This window comes from Gastrolobium bilobum, unplaced genomic scaffold (genome assembly GCF_033153095.1).
Source record: "Gastrolobium bilobum isolate Gb01-03AN ecotype WA unplaced genomic scaffold, APGP_CSIRO_Gbil_v1 utg5060, whole genome shotgun sequence".
Taxonomy (NCBI): Eukaryota; Viridiplantae; Streptophyta; class Magnoliopsida; order Fabales; family Fabaceae; genus Gastrolobium; species Gastrolobium bilobum.
Window position 1 is genome coordinate 295,850 of NW_026899124.1, and position 18,636 is coordinate 314,485.

Consider the following 18,636-nt stretch of genomic DNA (forward strand, 5'->3'; position numbering starts at 1 on the left):
CAAAAATAGAAAAGAATTGTTTCTTTTCAGAAACAGTGCTAGGGAATAGAATGATTGTCATGCACACCCTTAGTATAGAAAATAATTGGTTATTTTTTTTCAGAAACAGTGCTAGGGAATAGAATGATTGTGATGCACACCCTTAGTCACAGAAGTTTTGATATCATATAAAGAATCAATTTAGCCCAAAAATTTAAGATGTTAAATAAGGTTATATTAAGGATTTAATATTATATTTCTCTAACACGAATAATCATCTATAAATATGTCACTAAATAATTAGCTTGTTAAAAATTATTGATTTCTTAAAAGTTCTTTAAAAAGTTATAAAAAATCACTCTAATGAGAAGTTAATCCAAATACAGATTAACTAATATATTAATGAATAAATAAAAACTCATTTAATTCACCCATGAATTTCAGATTAATGAATAAATAAAAACTCATTTAATTCACCCATGAATTTCAGCTTAACTATAGGATAAACATATTTTTTAAGATATACGTGGGCTTATAAATTGTAAGGGATCATATTTGATGTATGAATAATGCAATTTGTTTCAAAACATTAGTTAATAATATTGTAACACATTTTGAAAATATTAAGTTTATAAATAGTAATCAGAATAACCAATTTCTTTAACAAATTGTCAAAATATGATTAGATTACGGGGAAGGATATTGTAACAACTTAGTTGTGTTACTACCATGTTACTACCAATCAATCTTATCGTTAGATCGATTATGTTGACCCAACAGTTATATTTATTTCCATCTTTGTATGATTATGATTCCTCATATTTAAAATAAAAGCATTAAATATGAAAAATCATAAGTCATAACCATTGTGAAAATAAATATAAAATATTAAATTTAAAAAATCATGATGATACAAAGATGAAAATAAATATAACCGTTGGATCAACATAATTAATCTAACAGATTAAATGATAAATTTTATGCGAGAAGCGTATCAAAATGAAACCATAGTTCAAAATAATATAAATAGTGGCAAAAGACATATGCAAGCAAAGAAGCAATATTTTTCTTTTCTTGAAGCAAACACGGGTTTCTTGGTGTTCTGATCAAGAGACGAGAGCGTTGGTTTTCTTCTATTTTTCGATCATCTTCGAGAGGTTTAGTTTACTGAATTATATTTATTAAAATTTCTCAACCATGAGGTTTTGGGTTTCCAAAATTATTCATCGACCAATAATTTTTCTGCCCCCATAAGAAGTAGATTGTCAAGACCGCTTTGTAGCTTTCTCTCTTATTTGAGGAAAGATTAGAGGGTTTTCTCTTTTCCTAAATTCCGTTGCCGTAAAGTTTATCGGAAATTCCACAAAATAAATTATCTGAAATTTAGGGCTCTTTTTAATTTTGTATTATGTAACGAAGATTAATATTCTGTTAGGATTTTATTTATTTATTTAATAATTGATTTCTTCTTCCTTTTGTGATTATTACTGGGTTTTTATTTGTTAATTTGGGTGTTTTTGTTTCTCAAAGATGCCCCTTTTTAATTTTTTGTTTATAAAATATAGTGATATTGATTTTGAGTGATTGGCGAACTAATTGTCCTTTTTCGGACGAATGGACCATGCATATTTCATTTTAGTTTTAATTGACTTTTGATTAATGCTGATTCCAGGTAGAATGGCAAAGAGTTACTTCAAACAAGAGCATGATCTTGGTATATGCTGCTTTTTTTTTTTTTTTTTTTTTGGTTGGTGAAATATAATTACTTTGATTGTGTGTGTGGAAAGCTGAGGAATATACAAATAAATGATTCGTTTTTTCTCCAGAGAAGAGAAGAGCTGAGGCTGCTAGGATTAGGGAGAAATACCCAGACCGTATACCGGTGAGAGCTAGTTGTGATTTTTCCTCTGCAACTATCTGTTACTGATGATTCCATCTACGTGAATCATATATTTGTGGCAGAAGCAGTGTTATTCTTTTATGTGTTTTGACGGTTGAGGAGTCAATGCTTTTCAATTTCTATTACTTTTTTTCTTCCTGTAAATGTATTGTGCTGTTTAAATTAAGTCTTTTATCTGTTTTCCCTTTCATGTCATGATTTGGCAACATATACAGCTTACTATCATTTGACCTTTGTGTTAGAATATTACTGGATGCGGTATCCTTGATGCTTCATTAACAACCTTTCGTAAAGAGAAACTAGGTCAATAGTGATAAATGCATGTGGCATGACTACATATTTGATATTCAAGATTTAGCGTTGTTCACTGTGAGGAAATACTTTATTGTAAGACTCTTATGTTTTTAAAATCAACCGGTAAGACGTTCAGGTTATGGTTTGATTGGTTTAACTGGTTAAATTTTTGGTTGAACCAGATAATGTTTGGACCAGAAACATAGCCAGTTCATGGTCCGACTGGTTCAACTGGGTGGTCTAGTCTACTCCGGTTTTTAAAACATCTTGGAGTTATATTGCATGCCAAATTGTCAGTTTTTTTTTTCTTTTTTTCTAATTTTGCTCTCTGCATGTATAAATTAACTTTGTGGGGGAAATCCTTTATTGGAAGTTAAATGACTGAATAGAGTTACTGAATTATAGAATAGATTCAACTTAAGGAAGAATATTCAAATGATTTTTTCATATGAACCTGTGCATTCATGAACTTTCACCAAATGTTGGATTTAGTAATGGGAGTATTTTATGCCCTCAAGCTATTTTGTTTTCTGCTTTGAGGTAGTTTTTCTTAGTTATGATTTTACAGTGCTAAGGAGCCTGAACAGTTTCATTTTATTTTACTCTGTTTAATATCATAGTCACATCATTTAAGTCACAGGGAAGCAACGGATAGGATGATTTGAACCTTCCCTCCAATTAGGTGATGAGATAGTAATATCCAGCTTTAGAGATAGGATGATTTTAAGTTTTCAGGCAGCAATACATATTATAAAATATCAGTCAAGGGCAATTCTTGTTAACTTATGCTTCTACTTGCTGCCTGCTGTACCTGTGATACTTAAAAATGTACATCAGTGATACATCTATAGTTATGGTGCTAAATTGTCTCTCAATGTGCCTGAAGGTGATTGTGGAGAAGGCAGAAAGAAGTGATATCCCAAGTATTGACAAGAAGAAGTAAGATTTTATCAATACTTTTCCTATAATCTGCAAAGGTCACATTAATTGTTTCTGCTCATATGTTTGTTTCTTCAAAAGAATGGAATGTTATAGCAAATTTGATATGCTTTGTATTTTAACTAGAACATATATTTTGAAAAGGGAGGTCATCGACCAGAGTCAGGAAGCTGACAAATTATTATTATTATTATTATTTTTATGCCAGTATCTCTGGATCTTCAAGATTTTTCTCTATTTGTCTATAAATGGCTGTAGTCATTACAAAGTTTGTAGATTTAGAAGCCTGCTCCAGTGAGTATGTTTTAGTAGATAACTTTTACATGAATTCCACATTGGATTGAAATTGTGTATCGTGACAGACATGCTCACGAAGTTTCACAAAAAATTAAAACTATTTTACTCATCCATTTTTTCTTAAATTAATATACAACATACTTTTCAAAGAAAAGAAAATTCAACATTTGATAGCATTCCTGTTGTTTGATTTTCTAAAATTTGGCATGCAATTTTGACATAATAAGTATTTATAACTCAGTAGCAGGATTGATCAAAACCATTTTTTTGAATTTGGCATGATAGACTATTAGGTAGTTGAGAAATTTGCTGATATTGGTAAGTTACTAGTTATATGAATGACTACCAATTCATGATATTGTGGGTAACTAAAGTTATAATTGCGGCTTCTATTTTATATGCGTTTTTCCATTTTATATGCGTTTTTCCATTTTGTGAGAACATGAATTTTGAACTGGATTAACAGAATTTGAATCGGTTGCCTATTTTCAAAGAATTTGATGCTATATGAGTGTTGGTTATTGTATAGCTTGGTAGAGATGGATTTGCATTTGCTTCTGTCAGATTAAACTCAAGATTTTATGGTTGACTAGATATTTTGTGTTGTAATATTGCCACTGAAATGACTTTCTGCCAGTTGACTTATAAAATTTCTAATATGTATAAATGGCAAGTAGCAACTGTACGTCATCTGTTTCAAGCTATCAAACTGAATGAATTAATTATAGGTACCTTGTCCCAGCTGATCTGACAGTTGGTCAGTTTGTCTATGTTATCCGCAAAAGGATTAAATTGAGTGCAGAAAAGGCAATCTTTATATTTGTGGACAATGTCCTTCCACCTACAGGTAAATTTCAGAAAATTGTATTCTCCTCCACTTTTTTTTTAGGATGATTCTTTAGCCTTCTAACATAGAGAGTATTATTAGCCTACCACTTTTCTGAGTTTTCAATTTTTCCAGGAGCAATTATGTCTGCCATATATGATGAGAAGAAGGATGAAGATGGTTTTCTTTATGTTACTTACAGTGGGGAGAACACCTTTGGAGATCTGGCTTCCCACTAGAATTTAACAGATTTACGCTATATGATCCGGTTGATCCCTAATTGGCTTGTCTCATAAATTTGTGATGGTACTCAATATCAAAGAACAGTGGTCTCAATGTTATGTACAGTTGTATATAAATTCTAAGAACCTGTTTCATGTTAAAAAGTTTCCTCGTTCACTCTTTCAGTTCTTTTCTTGGTTGTTCATGCATATCTGGGATAATCATGTTAATTGCAAAGTGATACTTGCGAGTAGTTAAGTGTTTCAATAGGGAAAGTAGGTATAGTAGTAAGGGTGGGCGTCGACCCACACCGGTATTAAATATTTATTTATTTATTTATTTTCTGAGTTGAACCAAACTAGTTTAAAAAGAATTGAGTCAGTAATCAGTATATGGCAGAATTAGGACTATGGGATTTATCTTTCAGCAAGAAAAGGAAAAGGAAATACTATCTTTTTTTGATAACATAAGGAAATACTATCTATCTTTCAGTATATGGGATTTAAATAACACGTCGCCGATCCCATGTTTCGCAATAGTCACTCGTTCAATATATATAATCATACTCGTAATCGTTATTTTATGTAATTTCTTCTGATTGCTAATTCCAATTTTTCTAACAGTAACCCACCCACCCACTCCAATATGGATAATTAAACATACAGGCGTTCTATCTGATAGCCAAAGACTCATCATGCTTCTAAACTCGAGCGTCGTCACTTCCTGTGTTAAACTTCTAAGAAAGTCGTTCGGACATTGATCGGTATGGCTTATACCGACACATTCCTCATGATATAAAATGACTCAATCAAAATAAAAAAGCTAAGGCTGCGTCTGATTTGTAGAATGCTTTCTGTTTTAATTTGCTGTTTTCACTATTAATCGCAAAAATGTCGCATAACTTTAATTTTATTTCCTCTTTTCAAAATTTATCATTTCCTATAAAAATCTTGAAAACAAGAAATAAAGTGAAAACAAAGTCACATTTTGGAATTACTAGTGAAAATAGAAAATCAAAACAGAAAACATTACTACGAACCAAAAGCACCCTCAACTTATCATTTTCTTTCTTATGGTGTTATTAACTTGCAACATATATAAAATACGAAGCCACGATGTTGGTTGCATACAAATATATGTAAAACATAAGGATAATCACTTAAGCAGACCACAAAACTCGCTCAGAAAAATAAATATCTTTATGAAGGGGCAATAATTCAAACCGTATAATAATCAGCAACGGAAAGCTGAAAATGGCAACTCTCCAGGTAAACTCAATTACACTACCCACATTCTGTCCAACAAAATCAATTACTGCTGCAGCTGACGATGAATGGGTTGATAAATCTGATTAATTGAGATGTCCGGATCCCTAGCTTCAGATCAATCTCACCGCCACCCAACCAAAAGAAATCAGGAGTTAGTTTTACAATAGCTTCATCCAAAATCACCTGAAATCAACCCATAATATCCAATCAATAAAGAAAGAAGCCGAAGGCCATTCTTCTATAGATAAAGCATCATGCTAACTGCAAAAGAGAATGAATTGTGATTTGAATATAATGCAACAACAGAAGATATGTTTTAATTAATTACAGGACCTTGAGCCCTTGAACATTGTTTCATAGGATAAGAGATATGCTGAGGTATGTTTCAAATTTGACCCTTGTCCTAGGAGGAAAAGTTTGGTCTTAGATTCATTCCATTCTAGTAAAAAGATATGTTCATAGACCCTTGAAGAACTTCAACTTAAAATGAGTATCCTGCCTCCATAATAAGTGGAAAAACAAAAAGCAAGGTCCTTCACTGCAAGCTATATCTTTTAGGTAGCGGTTGGTGAAAGAAACTGACCTTGAAGGTCGAGGCATGTGAGAGGGAAAAACAAAATTTTTCGAGCGGAATAACACATACCATATCAAGAAACATGATTTAGGGCATGGATGTTACCTTGTTTGCTTTCCAAAACTGGAGGATGATCAAGATGAGGCTTGAAGATGCAAGCCCTCTAATGTTGATCCACACCACCCTTTGTCAAGACGGAAGAACACTTCTTCAAGGCCACCAACGAAAACACCAATGGAGGCAAGCTATGCGCCCAATGTGTGAAGGAGGAGGCTAGGTCAAGGTGTTTAGAAGAGTGAATATTCAGCAAGAATAGACACAAAAGTGGCGCATGGTTTTCTTTGAAAAAGGCTAGGTTATTTCGAAACTCTCTTAAGAAAAACCTCAAAAGGAACCCACAAGGAGATGAGAGAATGAGTTAATTAAAAATCTAATTTTCTTCACTCAAATAAGGCCCTATATATAGCGCACACTAGGGGGATGAGTGGAGTTGTTGCAAAATTCAAATCTTGTCAACAACCTCCTCTCACATCCTCATGATATCAAGTGAATATCTCAACAAGAATCTGACTCAACAACCATCATATGGCCAGCCATATGGTGCGCCCCACTTGGCCTCATAACAGTCCAGATACATTGAACAGTTGCATTCAAACTTGAACCAACTGTCTCACTTATTCTCTCAACAAACCAAATCTGACTGGAGCTCATTTGGTTGATCCTATGACCATCATCAGATACCTAAATCAGCGCCCCATATCCTCACTAGAAGATTCTCAAAGATCTCCTCTTGATATTTGGGATTTGTTCCAACAAGATCTTATCTTATCCTTTTGTTATGAAACAACTTTTTCATAGCCAATTCAAATTCGAATTCAAACATTTGAATTCAAACGTTCAAATATTCAAATTCCAAATTCAAATTCAAATTTCAAATTCAAAATTCAAATTCAAAATTCAAAATTCAAAATTTCAAATTTCAATTTCAAATTCAAAATTCAAATTTCAAATTTCAAATTCAAAATTCAAAATTTAAACATTTGATAATTAATTTAACTAATTAAATTAATTAGTAATGTCTTGGACCATCCAAGCCCATTAACTAACCATGCGCCCTTTTTTCCTTTTGGTGGGCTTCCAAACTTCTTCTTGGGCTAACAACCATTATTAGGCCCAATACCTTTAATGCTATATTGTCATGACAATAAGATGTTAGTGTGTGACCCATTAGGCCCAACATAGCCACTGACATAAATGGGCTTGGGCCCAATAAGCCCACAACCCATCTAATGACAACACAGAGCACTAGCAATGCTTTGTTGCCCCATAGCTAGTTAGGTTAATGACATAATCATCATATTACACATATTTGGTTGCCGTATGTATTTCCTTTCGTCTCGGTTACCTTCCCATAAAACCTAGGGTAAGGAAACATATCAACCCTTGCGGTTTAGGGTAAGCTTTATTCGAAATAGGGAATCTTCAATTTACTGACTCTAAAGGCAGATCATCTCATGATCTCTTTTACTATGCATAGATTCCCGAGTCCCTGTAAATGTCATCCCGATTTCTCCGGTTTACAGATAACCTAATCTCTCACAGAGATCTGACGAATTCCTTCAGCTTATCACCCTAGCCCTGTGCTCTTTCAGGACAAGCCCAACAGTATACCTATGAGTCTCCATGTTTCAGGCAGACGAGGTATACAGTCAAAGCATGCCTTCTAGAACACAGTCTAGGTAATAACTTCTGGTCTAAGGAAAGACATACCCAAATATAAAGAGACTACTCTAATGATACTCTGTGAGATTTCCTCATAGAGTCTCTTTTGTGGGTCTGTTCAGTGCGAGCTATACCGTTATAGATCCACCCACGACTTTAGCTAAGACATCTCCATATCTGTAGCAGCTCATGAGGTTTTTACCTTGCATCCGAATACAAGTAGATAAGTCGTGCTAGTCTTACCCGAGATCGTTGATCCCCATTCTCAGTGTCTCTAGACTAGGAACATAAAATTAGGAATAAACATCCAATATCCTTGAATCCTCATGATCGTGATCTCATCACAGATACTCAAGAGATACCTATTTTATTCCAAGGGGTTCATCCAGTTAACAGTAATATCGAGACAAAATATGAAACAGGATAAAGAATGCTTTTATTTATTTGCGACAATACAAAGGTCTACATCTATGTCCTTATTTAATCATAAGATTGTCTCTAGGACACCCAAATACTAACAGTTGGCGCATTGATAGAATGGAATGGAACAATCTTGTTCTGTTCTTTTGGTTCCACCATTTTAGTGGAACCAAAATGTATTAATTTTTCAAACTTATGTCCAGTTCTGTTCTGTTTTTACAATACATCAAACATAGAACAAAATCCATATATTATGTTCCATTCCGTTTTAACCCGTCTGGAAAATGCTACCTTACATACTTGTACAAGGAAGAGACTAACAGAAAACCAATCATGTAGACAGTGAATAAAAATGACCACGTCCGAAAAAACAACAGACCTTCTCCAGTAACTTCAGGATGGGATTTTAGGCAGACAGACAGATATTAATTAGAGTTGTGGACCAGTGCCGGAAGAAAGATTGGAAGGATTCAGATCTTACACAGATGCTCCATGAGAACATCCCCCAGAGAGGACACTCCAAAAGTATGCTGAACCCACTATCAACATGCTACAGCACAGCAAAAGTGGCCATATCCTATTGTAGACAACTTAAAAAGAAGGTTTATGTGCTAATCCAAGGCATCAATCAAACAAGACAGATCATGCCAAAAACATGTCAGAAAAATCTTTGTTAACAGCACATGTAATCAAGAATATCACATCAATACCACGAGTATGACAAGGAAGTCATAAGTTGTAATCTCTAAACACTGAGTAAGTAGAAAAAAGAATTTGCATCTCAGCTTTTATCTTCTGTTACTAACTGGTCCTTGTTTGTATCAATTATAAGCCCATGCACATGACAAAAAAAGTTCAATACAATAAAAAAAAAAAATATGATGGGCATTTGATACATGTATATAAGATAAGAAAAAATGAAAAGGAAAGTGGGCTGGAGAGGGTTGGACCAAGGGAGATCAGACGTGTGAAAGAGGAGAGGGAAGAATGATGTGTAAGGAGGAAATGGTGGAGGGAGAGTGTAACAGAATGTACATGTGGCAGCACAGATTTGAAGAGAGAAATTATGCAAAGATAGGAGAGAGTAAGGAAAACGTGAATAAGGAGTGGGAAAAGAGTGGAAGAATAACAGAATTTTGGAGAGTGGTTTGACGGCTTTAGACCAAGGGGGCAGAGTCTCCGAATAAGCTCTGATTGTAATTTCTTTTGCTGCATTTTTTTCCATTTCTTCTGCTCAGTTTCAGTGTTACTGACCAATATTTCTTCCCTTGAAAAGGATATTTCCTTCTTGAGTTTTATCCTAATTTCAGTATTAATTACAGTCCCTTTCAAAATAATTATCTTCAAACAATGTGAATATTTCAGAGTTCTTGTCAAGATGCAATATTTTGTTTTCTACATATATCATAAGAATTAAGATTCCTATACTAATCCTGACGTTCAGTCTTTACCGGAATGTCTGTTTTCATGCCAATACAAGTCACTGCATTGTGCCCATATCCAGTTAACTCCGTTGATGTCTCCTCGGGAGCTAGCCTCACTGTGTAAGTAATACCAACCATTATTATCTTCTAAGCAATAACAATTAACAAGTTAAAGATATAATTAATATAAATTTTAAATATTTAAAAGTAAAGGGAAAATAGAAAACACGAGAATTGTCCATAAATATATAACGAAAGGAATAAAAGATAAATTATCACAAGGGAGACAGAATGCCCATATGGACGCATGGATTACAATATATAAAAAACATTTTCACATGGTGAATATTTAAATTCAGAAAAGTGGTACAGCAAAGTGATGGGTGTCAGCAAGTATGGACCTCCCAAACATTCATTTTATCTTATAAAGTTTCTTCATATATATAGAAAGTTTGAATGATGGAACCAGTTTTTCCATTAAAACTAAAAGAAAAAAACGTACAATAAATAGACACCAGAAATATTCCAGTGCAACAAATCCCTATAATCAGGGAAAGAGATAAAACTAGAAAACTGAATCCTATTTTAACTAAACAGGAAAAATATCAGAAACAAACTAATCCTAGGAATTTAAATAACAAATAACGAAACAAACTCCTAAGATTAAGGAGGAAAAATAAAACATTCTAGATGCTGAAAACTAGGGATTGCAACACTCCCCCTCAAGCTGGGTGGTAGATGTCCAGCATTCCCAGCTTGGAAATTAGTCCTTCAAATTTAATTCTTGATAAAGACTTGGTTAATCAGCAATCTGGGACCCTGTGGAAATGTGACTTAGATCAATAATATTTGCATCAATTTTTTCCTTGATGAAATTTCTATCAAGTTCAACATGCTTGGTACGGTCATGATGGATTGGATTATTGACAATTCCAATGGTGGCCATGTTATCACAGAAAATCTTCATAGGATCCTTGTATTCGAGGTGTAGCTCCTTTAGGACTCTTAAAATCCACATTCCCTCACAAGTGCCTAAGGACAATGCCCTGTATTCGGCTTCAGCACTGCTTCTGGCTACCACAGACTGTTTTTTACTCCTCCAAGTGACCAAATTTCCCCACACATATGAGCAATAGCCTGTGGTTGATCTTCGATCGATAATGGATCCTGCCCAATCAGCGTCCGTGTAAATCACAATATCACGGCTGGAATTTTTCTTGAAGAACAATCCTTTACCAGGAGTCATCTTTAAGTATCGTAGGATTCTGTAGACGGCTTCCAAGTGCTCTTCATTTGGGCTGTTCATAAATTGACTGACCACACTCACAGGGAAACTAATATCAGGCCTAGTGTGGGCTAAATAAATGAGTTTTCCAACTAGTCTTTGATATCTCTCAGTGTCTACCGAAGCACATTCTTGTTTGAGTCCTATCTTGTAGTTCGCCTCCATTGGTGTATCAGAAGGTTTACATCCCAACATCCCTGTTTCATTCAGCAGATCAAGAGTATATTTTCTTTGAGAAACTAAAATTCCTTCCTTAGTTCTTGCCACTTCCATTCCAAGAAAATATCGTAATTTTCCAAGGTCCTTGACCTCAAATTTGTGAGCTAACGTCTCCTTTAATTGCTTTATCTCATCCTCCCAATTACCAGTAATCACAATATCATCAACATAGACAATTAATATTGTAATTTTCTGATGAGGTGCAGTTTTAACAAACATAGTATGATCAGTTTGACATTGGGAGTACCCTTGATTTTTGACAACTGCAGTAAACTTATCAAACCAAGCCCTTGGAGATTGCTTCAAACCATAAAGGGATTTTAATAATCTACATACCTTTCGAGATCCTTGACCATCTTCCACTCCTTGGGGAATTTCCATGTAAACCTCTTCTTCTAAGTCACCATTTAAGAATGCATTCTTCACATCCATTTGCCAAAGGGGCCAATCTAGGCAAGCAGCAATGGACAAAAGAATTTTAATTGAATTAAATTTTGCTACTGGAGCAAAGGTTTCCTGGTAATCAATGCCCTGTGTCTGAGTGAATCCTTTGGCCACAAGTCTTGCTTTATGGCGATTAATACTCCCATCTTCATTATATTTGATGGTAAAAATCCACTTACAGCCAACCACTGATTTTCCTTGTGGTAAGGTAACTATCTCCCAAGTGCCATTTTTTTTGAGTGCATGCAATTCATCCTGGATAGCAGAACACCATTCAGTAGTCTTAGATGCCTCAAAGTAGGATGTAGGAATGGTTTCCTTGTCAATGTTCTTGACTAGATGCTGCATCCTGGAGGAAAGATTAGCATAGGATATAAAATTACAGATGGAATGACTTGTACATGTCCTTACCCCCTTACGAAGTGCAATTGGCATGTGCAGAGCATCATCAGAACTTGGCAGCAAGGATTCAGTTTGGTCAAGTGCAGGACTAATGGTTTCTTCAGTTGGACCAGGAGCCAAGGTAATCTGTTTGTCAACATGTTCAAGCATCTCAGAAGCTGTTCTGTATTTGGGCCGTCGCGTGTAGACTTGCAGGGGCTGCTGTTCAGGCGGTTTCTGGAGCGGGCTGGAAGAGGATAAGCCATTAGATGAAGTGTCATTTTCCTGAGATTCACCTAAGACCGGTGTAGGGGCTGTTGAAGCAGAGTTTTCTGGAGTATTAGTCACAAACAACCATTCCTTGGAATTAGGGATCTCCCCCTGAATGGCGGTTTGGGAAAAATAAGGCTGATGTTCAAAAAAGGTGACATCTTTAGTAATGTAGAATCGATGTGTGGTTGGACTGAAGCATTTATACCCCTTCTGAGTAGGGGAATAGCCAAGAAAGATGCCCTTAAGAGCCCGAGGATCCAATTTACCACCTTGAGAGTTATGAATGAACACGGTGCAACCAAAAATTTTTGGTGGGAGATTTGGGGTTAAGGTCAATGAAGGGAATGCAGTGAGGAGTGTTTGGTAAGGTGAGGAGAAGTGTAATACCCGAGATGGCATGCGGTTGATAAGGTAAGTGGCTGTAAGAATAGCTTCCCCCCAATAATTTTTGGATGTATTTGAGGCAAAGAGTAGGCTACGAGCAACTTCAAGTAAATGGCGATTTTTTCTCTCAGATACACCGTTTTGTTGTGGGGTATTGACACAAGAGCTCTGGTGGATGATGCCATGGTCTTTTAGGTAAGCTGAAAGGTCCAAGTTAAAATAATCACGTGCATTGTCAGATCTAAGGGTAAGGATTTGGGTTTGAAATTGGGCAAGGATCATTTTGTGAAAGACTTTAAAGGTGGATGTGACTTCAGATTTATTGGCTAATAGGTACACCCATGTCATTCGAGTATGATCATCAATAAATGTGACAAACCAACGAGCACCCGTAAGGCTTTTAACAGTTGCAGGTCCCCACACATCACTGTGGATAATGGCAAATGGTTTAGAAGGAACATGCATTTGTAAGGGATAACGAGACCGAGTTTGTTTTGCAAGTTGACATATATCACATGAAGGAAAATTCGAATTCTCATTAAATAAAGAAGGGTACATCTTTTTCATATATTGAAAGTTTGGATGCCCTAATCTAAAATGCCATAAAAGAGCCTTATTCAAATTGCTAGTTGCTGCAAATGTGCTGTCTTGAGTCTTCATAACCGCGGCTGTGTAAAGTTGATATAAACCATTAGAGACCCTAGCACTGCCAATCGTCCTCCCCGATGCCAAATCCTGAAAAATACAATCAACGTGGGTAAATTTGACTGTGCACTTTAAATCCTTGGTCAATTTGGTAATAGAAATTAAATTGCAGGTAAGAGATGGAACGTAGAGAACTCCAGTTAAAGATATGGTTGACGATAGGTGAACAACACCAATTCCGTGAACCTTGGCTAAGCCTCCATTTGCTGTTTTTACTGATTTTGCCTCGAAAATGGGAAAGTATTCAGAAAGAAGAGAGGAATTACCAGTCATATGATCTGTAGCCCCAGAATCTACCATCCAGGAATCACATTTATCAAGATCGGATTGGAGAGCTGTATGGAATGTACCTGATTGATGACTATCAGATGAGGGATTAGATTTGTCCTTATTGCAATCTTGCAGCATGCGTTGTATGGCTATCACTTGTTCCCTTGTAAATGTATGGCCTTCGGATTTTGCTTGCGGAACATCTTCTACAACTGCAGCAACATGATTAAAGTCTCTGTTTTGTCTTGGCTTCCAATCAGCTGGCTTGCCATGGATTTTCCAGCATGTATCCCGAATATGCCCAGTTCTGTTGCAATGGTCACACCAGAGCTTACCATTTCGCCTAGGTCTGGAGTCTGCATTGTTGGGTCTAGAGACAAAGGCTGCTGCTTCCAAAGGTGCATCAACTTTTGGGATGCTATTGGTCAAAACTTTGCGGCTTTCTTCCCACTTTAATTCAGAAAAAACTTCTCGCAAGGATGGCAGAGGGCGAGTGGCCATGATGCGGCTGCGAGCTCCATCATAGATTGGATTGAGTCCCAAAAGAAGGTTGTAGGTGCGGTCTTGTTCAACAATTTTCTTATACTGAAGAGTATCGGCTGGAGTAGTCCATTCATGTTGATCATAAAGATCCAATTGTTGCCAGAATTTTAGGAGTGAATTATAATAGCTGGTGACATCCTTGTCCTCCTGTTTGAGATCACGAAGAATCCCCTTGATGTGAAACAAGGCAGCTGTGTTATCTTCCTTAGAGAAGGCTTCCTTCACGCCATCCCAAATTTCCTTGGCTGTGGAGCACAACATGTATGTTTCAGCTATTTCAGGCACCATGGAATTCAACAACCAAGACATCACAAGGTTATTTTCAATGGACCACTTCTTGTATTGTGGATGACTGGTTTCCAGAGGAGCAGCATCACCCGTACCGGTGAGATGATCTCCCTTGCCACGGCCTCCAATGAACATACGAACGCTGCGTGACCACAACAAATAATTGTCTCCATTGAATCGATGACCAGTGATGACTAATGCTGGACTATCGTTGGTAATGACAGCTGCTGAGTTGTTGTTGGTTTGGTTTGATGCTGAAACATTGAGTGGGGTTGTTGTTGGAGTGGTATTTGTACCGGTGGTATTGGAAGAAGTAGTTTGGTAGGCTCTCATGGTGCCAAAGAGTGGCACATTGGTAGCCATGGGTGGATCAGTCCCTTAAAAATCAAGCTCTGATACCATATAGAAAGTTTGAATGATGGAACCAGTTTTTCCATTAAAACTAAAAGAAAAAAACGTACAATAAATAGACACCAGAAATATTCCAGTGCAACAAATCCCTATAATCAGGGAAAGAGATAAAACTAGAAAACTGAATCCTATTTTAACTAAACAGGAAAAATATCAGAAACAAACTAATCCTAGGAATTTAAATAACAAATAACGAAACAAACTCCTAAGATTAAGGAGGAAAAATAAAACATTCTAGATGCTGAAAACTAGGGATTGCAACAATATATATACCACTTAGCATTTTCATGAAAAGGCCATTACATGGTCAAGGGTTTCTGGACTCAGTTCCCCTGCAGTTTGCAGAAGTCCAAGGTAGAGAATTGAGATGATGCATTGCATTAAAAACCAATTCAATGAGTTTCAATATTCACTTTTTCATCTCTAGCTAGTAAGTATTTTACAGTTGACGACCAAAAATTGAAACTTTCATGTATTGAGGGTTTTAAAGTTAATAGCCATTGTGCACCATCAGACCCATGGACAACTGCAACTACTAAGCAAAGCCAATGAAATATCCTCAACCCAAGATAAGGGACTTAAATTGCTTCACCTAACCTTAGCCATCTTCTAATCACGCTAACAACCCATCACATGTACCTAAGAGTTGCTGTAACACAGTCCTTACCTTACTACTCATTGAGACCACCCAGCACCTAAAAAAAAAACTTTTTAAATTTCATTTCCTGTAAAAACAACCTATTGCCATGGGGGAGTCACTATGGGCATATTTGGTGCATAGTATTGGATAAGACCTGATTAAAATTTAATATTATCCAGCATTTGGTATGCTATTGTATAAGATAATATCTTCTAATATTTTAAAAATTAATATATTAAAAAAAATTATTTTAATATATTAATATTGAAATGATATATTAGTTCTTGAGAATTGTACTTGTAAGCAATATTAATACATCAACTCCTTATCAGGCCTAATCCCACCCCCTTAGGCCTGATTAAGTTATACATCATTTTAATATATTAAGGGGTTCTGCTGTATAAGCTTATACTATACGATGGTCACACCAAATAACTGAAAATGTCATAACGTATAGTATAAACTTATACTATCAAGCCTTATGCATCACACCTAAGGGTGTCAATATAGGTTATGACACGCGGGTCGACCCGCGACACGACACGAAAATTCGTGTTCGGGTTGACTCGCAAAAAAAATCGTGTCGTGTTCGTGTTTGGAAAAATGACACGTAGAAAATTCGTGTCATGTTCGTGTTGATGTATTCGTGTTAGTGTTGACCAATATTTTTTTTAATTATTATTTTTTTAAATTTTTTTAATTTTGACCCTTTTTTTAAATTTTTTTGTCAATTATCATTTTGACCCCTATTTTTGAGTGTTATTTGTGTCGTATCGTGTCAACCCGCAAAAAATTCGTGCCGTGTTAGTGTTGAAGATTTTAACACGAATAAAAATTTATGTCGTGTTCGTGTTGATGTATTCGTGTCGTGTCAAATGCGTCTTGTGTCAACCCGTTTTGACACCCCTAATCACACCAAAGAGGCCCTAAGAAACAAGGATAGATGTTAGGTTTTATTTTAATAAGATGGCGAAATCTGTGCTGCAAGCTTTTGCAAACAAGGCAGCAGGGGAGCCTTACCAAGTGTTGGCCTATCCCCCCCCCCCCCCAACCCAACTCTTGTCTAATATTTCTCTATTATGCACAAAGAAGCTCATGGCTTCATAGTAAATAGAGAAGACTCATATTTAGCAGAGAAACCTCCTTAACCAACTCTTACTGAACTCTCCTTCATTTGAATTGCATTTACAACAACTAAGGCACACACACAGAGGCCAGTTTCTTAAATATACCAACTGGACAGTGTTTCCACTATATTCAGCTTAGTCAACACCATACCTCCACTAACAAACAAAATTCTTGGTCCTTCCAATACCACAATGTTCAACAGGATTTCATTCAACACGATTACCCTATCCTAAAAAAAACTCAGGATTTAAATACACATGAATAAATAAGATAACCAACCGATTGGGAGCTGTAAAAATGCACAAACTCTACATTTATCCATGTGTAAAACAAAAATAGCTTACAGTTAAATTTCTTTTTCGCTATACTTCCATTGTTGAGTGAATACAGAAAATTTCTGACAGCCTCAGCATTGAACCGAGCAGTGTACTGCAAAAAACAAAAAAAAAACAAAGCAATTAGTTTTGCAAGCCACGTCACCACGAGACAGAGTGAGCGAAAATAAAACAAAAGCAAACCCAACCTGAACAACAACAACATAGTACTTCGAATTTTTACGATCACTACAATCGATGATATTGGGCGGGGATTGCGTGTTAACCAAAACAATGCTTTTGCAAAGATGGTCGACGGAGGCGGCGGCGAGGGCATCGCGACGGGCTTCGAGGGGCCAATCATAGTAATCGGAAGGGACTCTCTTGAAGGAGAAGTCGTCGACGGCGTTGGTGCGCAAAATGGAGGAGAGGCGAGAAACAGTGTCAGTTTCTTCAACGAGAGGTGACTCGGTTGTTGAAGGCGAGGGAAGATAAGAACGCTCTAGTCTTGATATGCGTTCTAGCAGCTGGATTTGGACACGCTCCAGCTCCGCCAGAGCTTCCATTGTGATTGGTGGTGACGGCGGCGAGTTTTGCCCGAAACTCAACTCGGAATCAATCGCTGCTTCAACGCACCTGCGTTGAACCTCAACGACGGTGAGTTTTGTAATTGCTCAATTCCTTCCCCATTTTGTTGTTGTCGTTCATGGATTTCTGTTCAAACTGCTTGTCGTTCAACTAATTGAAGTAACACCCCCTTTTTTCTTTTTCTATTTTGAAGAGGGATAAGTTTAAAGGGTGATTGGTACTAGAGATATATTTTTTTACTCACGAAAAAAAAACAAATGGTGGGGGATTAGGTAAAAAAATAGTTCGGGTAAGTTACGAAAAAATATTTGGTTAGCTAAAATTTTGTCGAAAAAATTAGGTTCATTTTACAGATGTTACGTTTGATTAATGATAAAATATTGATGGAAATGTGTATTAAAATATCCTTTAATTTTTTGAATATGAAAAATGATTCATATTCAAATGTTCATATTTCTAGGCTCTGTATCTATGGAGCAAACGTTCATATTTCTACACTAAATTTATTGATGAAAAAGTGTCTCTTTACAACACATGAGGTCATAAATCATAAGGGTGTTTTTGACCGAAGATATTATGTTCAGAATCCAAAACTACAGGGGAAAAAAATACCAAAAGATTATTAGGATAATTATTTGCTTTTGTGTAATTGAAAAGGAAAGTATCAGGAAAAATATTTTTTAAGATTTTTTTCACAATACTCGTACCAAACATGGTAATTAAAATATTTCCCATCCCATTTCCCCATCATTTCATACCAAATACCTCTTAAAGGGGGCGTTTGATATGAGAGATATTTTTTTTAACTTGGAAAAAAAGATAGTTGAGAATTTGGTAAGAATTTTTTTATCTCGGGTAAGTTATGAAAAAATATTTGGTTGGCCAAAATTTTGTCGGA

The 18,636-nt window shown here is 35.9% G+C and overlaps 2 protein-coding genes across 2 annotated transcripts; one reads left to right on the forward strand and one right to left on the reverse strand.

Moving 5' to 3' along the window:
* Positions 1 to 1,001: 1,001 nt before the first annotated feature.
* Positions 1,002 to 4,694, forward strand: LOC133287460 (autophagy-related protein 8f). The gene is made up of 6 exons (XM_061485083.1): positions 1,002 to 1,136; positions 1,652 to 1,693; positions 1,806 to 1,861; positions 3,060 to 3,112; positions 4,138 to 4,256; positions 4,371 to 4,694. Exons 2-6 carry the CDS (start codon positions 1,657 to 1,659, stop codon positions 4,472 to 4,474), a joined length of 369 nt encoding a protein of 122 aa, XP_061341067.1. The 5' UTR covers positions 1,002 to 1,136; positions 1,652 to 1,656; the 3' UTR covers positions 4,475 to 4,694.
* Positions 4,695 to 5,508: 814 nt separating this feature from the next.
* Positions 5,509 to 17,869, reverse strand: LOC133287496 (uncharacterized). The gene is made up of 4 exons (XM_061485126.1): positions 17,360 to 17,869; positions 17,181 to 17,265; positions 9,893 to 9,981; positions 5,509 to 5,908 (listed from the first exon to the last, which is right to left on the reverse strand). Exons 1-4 carry the CDS (start codon positions 17,714 to 17,716, stop codon positions 5,765 to 5,767), a joined length of 675 nt encoding a protein of 224 aa, XP_061341110.1. The 5' UTR covers positions 17,717 to 17,869; the 3' UTR covers positions 5,509 to 5,764.
* Between the last annotated feature and the right edge of the window lie 767 nt (positions 17,870 to 18,636).